The 10,476-nt window shown below is 53.1% G+C and overlaps 1 protein-coding gene across 1 annotated transcript in view; it reads right to left on the bottom strand.

Moving 5' to 3' along the window:
• Positions 1-10,476, bottom strand: part of SPEG (SPEG complex locus) — a 59,622-nt gene that overhangs the window by 29,601 nt on the left and 19,545 nt on the right. The window contains exons 7-9 of the mRNA XM_003784918.1: positions 2,408-2,583; positions 2,094-2,182; positions 1,046-1,221 (exon numbers count right to left, since the gene is read on the bottom strand). Of these exons, the coding sequence (XP_003784966.1) occupies positions 1,046-1,221; positions 2,094-2,182; positions 2,408-2,583 (441 nt within the window). The remainder of the gene's footprint in view (positions 1-1,045; positions 1,222-2,093; positions 2,183-2,407; positions 2,584-10,476) is intronic.

Consider the following 10,476-nt stretch of genomic DNA (forward strand, 5'->3'; position numbering starts at 1 on the left):
GATTGTTGAAAGGAATCCCAAAGAGAGAAAAACACTGAGACACGGGTTAACACGGAGAAGCAAGGCAGAGCCAGAGCCTGGAGGAGAAGGAACAGAGCAGAGAATGGGGCCTGAAGAATCTGGAGCTGGCTAGGGAAGGCAACCACAAGAATGGGAGGTGCAGGGGAGGATCACTGAGGCAGGTGGGTCCCTGCAGAGGGACCATGACTATTAGGGCATTGGTCCCAGCAGGTGGCTTAGGGGTATCTTGGGAAGTTCTCAGAGATGGCCTCTGCTGAGCATGGAAGGACTGAGCTTTGTGGGATGCAGGAAGGACTCAGGGCTGAGGGAGGAGCTACAAGAGGTCTTTGGTCCTGCTCCATCATGGGGAAAGGTGGAAGACCAGGCAATGGCCAGCCCTCAGGAGGGAAAACCCACCAGCCTTGGGAGGATAGCCTAGCTTAGGCCAGTCATCCCGAACTGCTGAATAGGGCCCTTGCCCTTGTGCCCCCAACTCTGGAGGTCCAGACCTCTCCACATCTCACAGCTATTCTCACCCTGGCATCCTGGGGTCTCTATGATGCTCCATGCCAAGTCACCCCACAGGCCTCTCCGAACGGGTCCAACCACCACTCACCCACTGCTATCCCCAACCACAAAAGCTTTTGCACAGCAATGGGATGGGCAAGATGGGCAAGGGGGCAAGAGGAGACAGGGGTGAGGAGGTGAGAGAGGAGCCTGGGCAGAGCAGATGACAAAGACTCAGAAGAGTATACAGAGAGGATGGCTAGTGGCAGGCACAGGGTCTCTGGCTGCTGCCAGGGCTGTGTGATGGAGCATGGGGGAGGCAACGTGGTATAGTACACTGAGCACAGAACTATCTGCTGTGTGCTCCAGGAGTCACTTGCTCTCTCTGGGCCTCAGCTTACTCAACTACAATATAAGCAGCTGGACTAGGGGACCCCTAAGGTGGTGATATCCTGGAATTGAGGCTGTGTGAGAGTCATCAGTGGGTAAAGCCAGAGCAGGACCCGGTGGGGGTTTATGGAATGTGTGAGGCACTCACCTCGGACCTCCAGACGGGCCTCACATTGCCGAGCGCCATACTCGTTGACCGCTTTGCACGTGTAGAAGCCCGCATCTCCCCGCTCAGCAGCCAGGATCCGCAGCCGGCACAGCCCACCCTCTGCTTCCTCTGCGAAGCGCCGCTGGTCTGGGCGCACGGGCTGGCGATTCCTCAGCCTGTCAGAAGGGCAAGAACTCAGTCCTGGCCCTAGGATTGATCTGTAGGTGCAGGGAGGTAGGGCCACAGAGCCACACAGGTGGGCTTCTCTTCCCCCATATAACTCACTACACTGGCTGTGGGCACCCCTGGGTGCCAGGGCAAGGTCTTCACCCTGACTATGTCATCTCACCCTGATATATGGAACTTCCAGACCATCTCTGCCCTCCTAGATCTCTCCGGAGAGCCATGCTATTTGGCTTTTAATAGTTTTTAAACTTCCTTATGTCTTATTTTTATTTATTTATAATAGACAGATAGCTTTCCCACTTCCCAAAAGGGATATAAAGAACTTATAAAAAAAAATTACAGCAGGGACCAGACAATCAATTAAAAACAAAAACTAGAACCCAAACCAATAAAAAAATAGGTAAGCTGTGGGATCGATGTTCTAGGCACCTGGCTGAGACCCACATTTAACTCTGGGGTTTTGGCAGCTTAGAAACAAATTGTCAAGCCTGGGCCTAGCACAAAGCTGGACATGCAGTGGACCTCAAAAGTCACCCTGCTATCAATTGATGGGGATGAGGGTGGGCAACCTTCTCCAGGATCAAAAGGACTCCTGGTCATTTATCCTACATGGATAGACATGAGATAATTTATTACCCAAGCCCATCCCTAGAAAGGGAAGCCATAAATAAGCCTAGACCCCAGGGTGAGGGGCAGGAGTGTTGGGGGAATGGCACTGTTGTCCTTGGGACAAGGCCCATTGGGGTGAGGCAGCTTATGGGGAAGTTCACAAAGAGTCCACTCCTTTTCACCCAATGGCAGCCTGGCAGGGCTGAGCCTGGAGCAGAGATGCTGGTGGGTGATGCAAATGGCTGCTACTCACCAGGAGACCACGGGCTTGGGTTCCCCCTGCACACGGATGCTCATTATTACATCTTGGCCTTCTCTTACTGACTGGTCCATAAGTGAGACCTGCAGGGGGACCCCAGAGTGTCAGGAAAGACAGGGAACAGCTATGGTTCCTGGGGGGCTGGAGGATCTGGGACAGGACTCTTCCACACAGCCTGACAGAGGCTGGCTCTGGGTAAGAAGGGTTAAACAGGAGCCAAGTTCCAGTTCTTGCTGGAGCCTAAGCATGGCCTCAGGAACAAAGACTGGGGCACATGGGGGACTGGGTACCAGCCTTGGGGCTCTGACCTTGAAGGTAGGGGGTGCCTTGGAGCCAGTATCAGAAGAACGGTGGTTCTGGCTGGGACTGAGCTTCATGGTGGGGGTTCGGGGCCAGGTCTCTCCAGGCTCCGGGAACTCCTCTGGGGGGCTCAGGTACTCTTCGTCTGAGGTGATGGGGCTGCTGAAAGGGGATGAGGACCCACCTGGAGGAGACATAGAAGAAGATGCCAGGACAGGAAGGGGCCGGCTGGAATGTCGCAGGAGGCCAGGAGTTGAAGCAGTTATCCGTAGGCTGGACCTGCCTGACTTTACCTCTGGGTCCCCACTCACTTGCAGTGTGGCCTTGCCCAGGTGCTTGCTCTCTCGGAGCTCCTGACTCCTTCTCTGCCACAGACTCTGCAACACTGACCTTGCTGACCCCATGAGAGAGGACACCATAGGAATGGCCTGGGGCAAAGGATTCAAGCAGCAGATGGGTCCCTCCTGGGCCTTGTTCAAGACCTAGAATTCCACTGGAGCTAGGAACCCACATTCCTGGCATGGAGATGGGGTCCAAACTACCAGTCACCAGCTCCAAAGGCAAGTGGTGCACATCACTGGGACCCCAGAGCGGCACAGGCAGGATGCCTGTTTCTTGGGTAAGCTGGGCCTGGTGCAGAGGAACACATACCTCAGACCAGCCCCATCCTGACCTCAGGCCAGAGCCAATGGGGTGGCACCATCCAGCCTGCCCTTCCCCCTCTCCCTTCTCAGCTTCCTGACACAGAAAGCCCAGGAACACCTATTGACCCCAGCCCTATAGAAAGCATGGACCCCAAACTCTCAGGGGATAGAAAAGCAGAGCTGGAATAATCCACAAAACAGGGCAGCTCAAACTGGGGAGGAGGGGACCACCAGAGTCTGCCTTGGGGGAGGGGTGTCCCGAGGGCCCTGACGCCCTCCCCCGCAACTGGCCAGGGGCCCAGCCTCACTGAGCTGGCTCCTATCCGACTGCCAAATACAGACATGAATCTGCCACAGCCCCTGGCCCCTCCTTCTGTCTCCCCACCCTAAGCCCCCGTCAGGGCTGCACCCCAACTCACCCAAAACTCTGCACACAGACCCCAGGCTGCGCCTGTCTTGAAGCTTTGCCCTGGCACCTGGCCCTCCTGCTGCCTGCCCTCTGCCCACCCCACAGGGCTCTCAAGGGAGTAGGAGTCCAGGAGCCCAGCCTCGCTGACCCAGCTGAGGGCCGCACTGAGAAGGCCCTGCGGGAGGGGGATGGAGGAGGTGGGGGCTGGGCAGGGGAGAAGCTGGGTGGCAGGCAGTCCGGCAGCTGCCCGGGAAGGTGGTGCCTGCTGAGACCACAGGCAGCCTGGGCCCCGAGGGGAGGAGCAGGGAGGGGCAAAGTGCAGCAAGGCTGAATTTAGCCACCCTGCTCACTGCTCAGCAGCGCAGTGGGATCTGTCTTTTCTCTTCTTACAGCTTCTAGGCCCTGACAAGAGCAAAGCCCTCTGGGTGGTGCCTTGACTCAAGGTGTGGGTGCCCCAGTCCCCAAAGCAAGACAGGAGAGAGCGCGGTGGTTCACCCTGATCTGCTTGGACACATCCACCAAGGGCGGCTCCCATGAGAAATGGCCCCCAGTTATCCCTCATCCTAACCAAACCATTAAGCTCACCAACCTGGGAATGCGCTAATGAGACCCAAATACTACAAAGACGGGCCACATGGTTTCCCCTGAATTGAGAATCAGAGAACTGTCAGGACTTTCACCTCCTTCCCAGAGGTGCCCTCCTCAATCTGAGGGGGCCCAGATCCCACCTCTACCTCCTTGTTCCTGCCATGGTAGGCTTGAGCCAGCAGCCACCTCAGGACACTAGCCCTGTACCCAAACTTCCTGCTGGCTCTGCTAGGGCACCTGCTGGCAACTTGCCTTTACCCGCTGGCCCCACAGGGCCAATGGTGAGAAGAATGGGGACTGTTTCCCCTAAATGACCCCTCATAACTAGCACCTGCTTGTTTATAGGCTGAGGAAGGGGCTTGGAAACAGAACCAGAGAGAATTAAGTATTGAACAGGGGTCATGTGTTCTTCCTCCTCCTGTCATCTCAGCAAGGCCACATTCCCAGGCAATGACCTATGTTTCCCAGCACACCAGTGAGGAAGCAGGGGTGAGGGCCAGATGAAGGAGGGGCCCACCATTAAGGCTGACTGTTTTGAGGTGGGGGTGGGGAAGGCAGTCAGAAAGGCACTTGGTGCTCAAGGGGTTGCCCTCAGCTGATGCTGAGATCACAGGCATGGCCCCTGGAGATAGGCACCCCCTCCCCTCCATGATCCTGGAGCTTCAGGCTCACCTCCAGACTGTGGGGTGCTGAGGCGTCCCAGGCCCAGGGAGGGAGACAGAGTCAGCGCTGGATGGGCAGGGTCTGTGGGAACCTTAGAGACTCCTGGTGGTGGCTGGGGGAACAGCACCCTAGGGGCATCTAGCCATCAAGCACGCTGGTCCTCAAGCCCCTCCAGGAGAGACAAACAGCCAAATCAGCCCAGGCAGAAGTCTCAGCCTCCAGAAAGGGCAGAATCAGGTCTCTTTGAGACAAGTTGGTGGTCCCTACCTCTCCATACCCCCAAAACTGCATAGTTAAGGAGGCCGATCAAGGTTCCCAGGGGCTCCATGCCAGGGTCTGGTGCCATCTGGGTTTCCCTGGCCCCATATCCAAAGCCACCTTTACAGTCAGTCCCTGATATCCCAGCCCCTGCTCCATCCACAAGCCCAGCTCTTACTGTGGACAACCTGGTTACATCAGCCAGGAAGCCAGGAGGAGATGACCCCTGAACTTAACAGGCACATACACTCACTGGCCCTAAACAAGTGCCCAGGAAGCAATGCTCCATTCACACACACACCCCCATGCTGACCTGACCTATGCACGTCTGTCCTTTCAACACTGCTCCCAGGTCAAACTCACTTAATGAAAATACTCAGCCTCCCAGGTAGCTGGGACTACAGGTGCTCTCCACAATGTCCTAACTACTGAGCTACAGGCACAGAGCCAAGAAACTGTATTTTTAAAAAGCACCCCAGGTGACTCTTATGTACATCAAAGTTTAGGCACCATTACTGATCCTCATGGAAGAAGAACAGCCCAAAGAGGTGGTATCACCGAGTCTCACCTCCCTGGGCCATTAAACTTCAGAGCAGGGCTTTGAACCTAGGAGATCTGACTCCATAGCCTGTGTGGTTTCCACAGCACTCACTGGCTTCCCATCTTAGGCAAGGGCTCGAAGTCTGTAGCAGTTGTTCTCTTGTGCATCAAATTACCCAGATGGCTCCTTAGAACACAGATTGCTGGGCCTTACCCCCAGAGTTTCTGATTTGGTGGGACTGGGCTGGGACCAATAATTGCATTTTTTTTTTTTTTTTTTTGAGACAGAGTCTCACTCTGCTATACCCCACACAACTTCAAACTCCTGGACTGAAATGATCCTTTTGTCTCAGCCTTCTGAGTTGCTGAGACTACAGGCATGTACTACCAAGCTGGCTAATTTTTCTTTATTTTTTTTTTTAGAAAAAAATAGGCCACTCAGGCTGGTCTAGAACTCCTGAGTTCAAGCAATCCACCTGCCTTAGCCTCCCAGAATGCTAGGATTACAGGTGTGAGCTATTGCACCCAGCCCAATAATTTCATTCCTGACACATTCTCCAGGTGATGCATATGGTGCTGGTCTGGGAATGACATTCCAAGGACCTCTACCTAGGGTCTTCTCTCCCATCCCATCCACACTTTCAGGCAGAGCCTCATGACCTTTGTCACTGTATGATCTGCTGAGCCTCTGCGTGCTGCCCAGGTTATTCCAAAGGGCTTAGAAAGCCATGGGGAGTCTGCCCACCTCCTGCCACCTCACCCATAGCCCCTGACTGTTTAGGAGGACTAACAAGTGGGAAAGATGTGATAGTGGCTTCAGGAACCTCTGGCTGATGGGAAAGACAAGCCTCATATGCAAATGACTATAAAGAGCAAGTCCAAATGAGAAGGTAACAAGATGGGAGCAGATAAGGCCTGGGGGTACGGAGAGCGGGAGATGACTTTTGGCTCATGGAGAAAGAGGGAACAGAAGGAGGAGGCAGTACTAGAATTAGACTTTGGTTTAAGCAAATGGAAAAGCATTCTAGGGAGAGGAAACTGTATGTTCAAGCAAATGTTTGAGCCAAAAAGCATGTGCACAGAGGGCTGAGGCACCAGTGCCTGGCTACAGAAGTGGGTAAAGAAATCAGGACTGAGCATCCCAGCATTAGAACAGGTGTCCCCCACTGCCACCAAAGGTCAGCCTCAGAGTCCAGATGGTAGAGGCCAGCTGAAGGCGTATGGCTTTACTCTAGAAGCAAAGGGGACTCTGGATTTTTGAGGAAGGCAGTGACACACTATAGTTAACCCACTTCTTTGTGTTCTCTGTGGTTTGGCCCCTCTGAAACTGCCCTCCAAATGTCCTATCCCAGCAGGTTGTGGTGATGCCACTATATGAAAGAGGGAGAAAAGGGGGCATGAGGCAGCCAGGAGGTAGACCCTTCCCAGGGGGGCTGACATGAATGTCTTCCCTTGAACAATGAGAAGAGTTGTGCTAAAGTTTCAGGTTTTCTTGGAAAGGTACAAGGCACCAGAGTGAATTTCATGAGGGTCACCCTGACCTAGCCCTAGAAGTGTCTAATTGCTTTCATATGATTATGTTAGATTGTTCTAGGTTAAACAAAGTCTTAGCATCAATAGTAAATTAGCTCTCCATTCTTCTGACAGGCCACAAATGTCCCACTCTAGTTAACAACCCTAGGGAGTCAACCTGTCAGGCAGACAGGAGTTGGGAGGGAGGGCTGAGTTTGAACAAGGAGACTACACTCTGCTGCTTTTCCAGATTTTGTCTAAACTCCACTAAGGGATGACAACAGGGGCCACAGGGCATTGCCCTCCACTGGCAGCCATTGCTATCACAAGGGACAATCTGCAACTGTGCAGCAAGTGTCTGGGGACCAGAGGCAAGAGAAGAGGGTGCAGACATTGGTCCCATGGTTTTCCTCTGTTCCTTCTGGATTCATGACCCCAGTAAGCACGTTCTTTTCTGTTGTGATGGTGTTGACCATATAGTGGGACCAGAGTGAGCCTTGATGAGCTATTACATTCTCTGGCCCAAATGTCCTCCGCCAATTCGCCCTCCCCAGACCTGGCAATCTTACTGAGTAAGCAGCCCAGGAGTTATGATGATACTCACTCTACAGATAAACTGTGCCAGCTAAGATAAGTGAAGAGGCCAAGGTCTCTGCTGGAAAATGCTAGAATCCTGGGCTCAACTAAGAACCTGTGCTTAAGGGGATGACTGAGGTGGGCCCCTGGAGCCTCCCATATCCCCTTTCCCCCTGACCAGCACCTGAGGACCTCCTGTCAGAGCTCACAGTGTGTGTGAGTCACATGAGCTCAAACTAGGCATGTAAAGGAAATGAATGGGACCACAGCCACTGTGAAGGTGAGGAGTCAACACAAGCAGGAGAGAAAAACCCTCAGAATGACCCAACCACAAAGGGAACCAGGAGTCCCCCCCTAGTTAGCTCGAGCAAAATTCTACATCAACCTTGAACTCTTTTAGAGTGGCAGGAAAAAGGTTGGGTAGGGTAGTGGGTAGGCCTGTAAGCTTGGGTGACTCAGAGACAGGGCTTCATAGCCTGACTCCTGCCTCCAACTGGCCCTAGGCTCTTACAGCTGAGTATCCCAATGAGGTAGTCCCCAGCCACCTGAGACCATTTAAATGCACAGTTACTCACTGAAGCCACATTTCAAGTGCTCAGTGACCACAGGTGGCTAGTAACTACCATATTGGACAGTGTACATATAGAAAATTTCCATCATCACAGAAAGTTCTATTGATCAGTGCTGCTTTAGAGCAATTTGCTAAAGCTTTCCAAGCCTCAATTTCCTCCTCTGTAACATGGGCATAATAATAGAACCTACCTCACAGGGCTGGATTAAATGTGACAACTCAATCATCACTGGCCTGATATCTATGAAGCACTCAGTAGGCAGTAACTAATCACGTGATTTTTTTATCTGTCACTCACACTAAGTTTATTTGCTTCATGGGGGACTTGTTTCTATCACACTAAATCATCTGTTGCTTATGACATCCTAGGCAGACTGCAAAAAGGTCTGCAAAAAGGCTGCTGGCCTGGTGCCAGCTCTACATCACTTTACTTTCCACATTTCTGTCTTCCCATCTGTAAAATGGGAATACTGCCACCTGTCATATGTCTCTTCAAGGGGTATACATAGCACAATGTAGCTCAAGGGAAGAGATGTGAATAGGATTGGAAAAAGTATAAGGCACTCTCCAAACAGAAGAAACTGTTTAGAGAGATGTAGCACTTGGCACCAGGTCGGCACTCAATAAATGCTCGTGTGATGGATGCAGGCAGCAGCTGAGAATGCTTTGCTTTGGTTAAGCACATTTCTCATACTCCACAGTCACCCACCCTGATCCTCACATCTCCTTTGGGAGAAGGGCTGTGGTCTTCGTAGAGTTATTCAGTGGAGTGGGAGGGGCCTAAGGAGCTGGTGAGGACCAGGCCCCACTTGCACAGACCCCACCCCTAAACCACACCACCTGAGGCTGCATTCTCTAGTTAACCATTCTCTGGTTACCACGGTTAGCAACCAGGAATTGAGATCTGTGGGCTCTCAAAATCAGGCGCTGTTGGGTGGGCACCTCAAGAGGGTGCTGGGCAACTAGCCCTGGTTACCATGGCATGGGCAGGGGGTGGGTGAGGAGCAAGAAAGGGAGGTGGCTGCATCCAGGACTCTTCCCATGAGACACTGCTCACTGCCTCCCTCCACCTGCTCCCCACCACACCCACAACCACACTGCTGGACATCTTCCCATAGCCACACCCCTCACTCCCTGCAGAGTGCAGGCCTGGGACCCCCCAGTGCCCTGTCCTTGCCAAATGTCTGTGCCACCCCTGGTTCCGCCTACTCCTGCTTCTCTCCAGGTCCACTGGCCCCTGTCCAGCCACTCTGGACCAAACAGTGCCTTGTAGGGTAAGAAAGTCAGCTTGCTCCACAGTAGCCAGAGCTGAGTCTAGACCCACATGCCTGTTTCTCAGGCCCTGGGGCCCTCAAGCCAGCCTGACTTATGGGGGCTGTTCTCTTGCTGCAATGCCTGGTGCATCAGACCAATGTGATGAAGGCTTTCTAACTCCCCAGAGATACCATGACAGGCTGAGGATGAGAGGCTGGGAAATACGGAGAGCCTGGGGGCTGTGAGCTTTGCAGGGGTGGGGGGGTGGGGCCAGAGTCCCCAAGGCACAGAGAGTGTGAAGAAAAGGGCAGAGAAGGATAAGGCACTTCCCAGATTCCTCATGAAAGCCTGAGCACATCACCCCTTAATAACACTAACAACCAACATTTGTCTACAGTTTTACAGTTCATAAAGCTCGTTCACACATTCACTTTCATCTGTAAGGATGGCATAATTATCTCTGGTTTACAATGAGGAAACCCGAAGCTCAGGGAAGTTCAACTGGCAAATAGAACTCCCTATCAAGGGCTGACAGCCGCCTTGCCCCAAGCTGCTTTTCCAACCTTAAAAGGCTCCCAAATGGCCTTGAGCCAGTTGAGCCAGTATCAGGGCACCCCCTACACACCCCTCGCCAAATCTCAGCCCAAGCCATGCATTGATCAGAGTCCTGGAGCTGGGCCTGAGCTCGCTAAGGGGAGCTGGGAGCTGAGTCAGAGGCCAGGTCCCAGAGGTGAAGGAAGGACAGACTCACACAGTGGAGGGGTGGGTATGATTCAGCACAGTGGGAGGGGTGAGAAGGAAAAAGCCTAAAATATGGGCTCCTTGGAGGGCTATGCAAGCTAAAGAAGATGGAGACCTGCTGTTCCACAAGCCAGATGGTGGAACCAAAGGCTCTAAGATAGCATGAGACGTGAGACTGAGACTGGACACCATCAAGAACACTCTCATTCAGATCAGGGCCTGGAGCACAGCTGCTAGGGCGCTGGCCACATACACTGAGGTTGGCAGGTTCAAACCCAACCCAGGCCTGCCAAACAACAAGGACAACTACAAAAAAAAAAA

The sequence above is a fragment of the Otolemur garnettii genome, unplaced genomic scaffold, assembly GCF_000181295.1.
Source record: "Otolemur garnettii isolate 467f Iridium unplaced genomic scaffold, OtoGar3 scaffold00013, whole genome shotgun sequence".
Classification (NCBI taxonomy): Eukaryota; Metazoa; Chordata; class Mammalia; order Primates; family Galagidae; genus Otolemur; species Otolemur garnettii.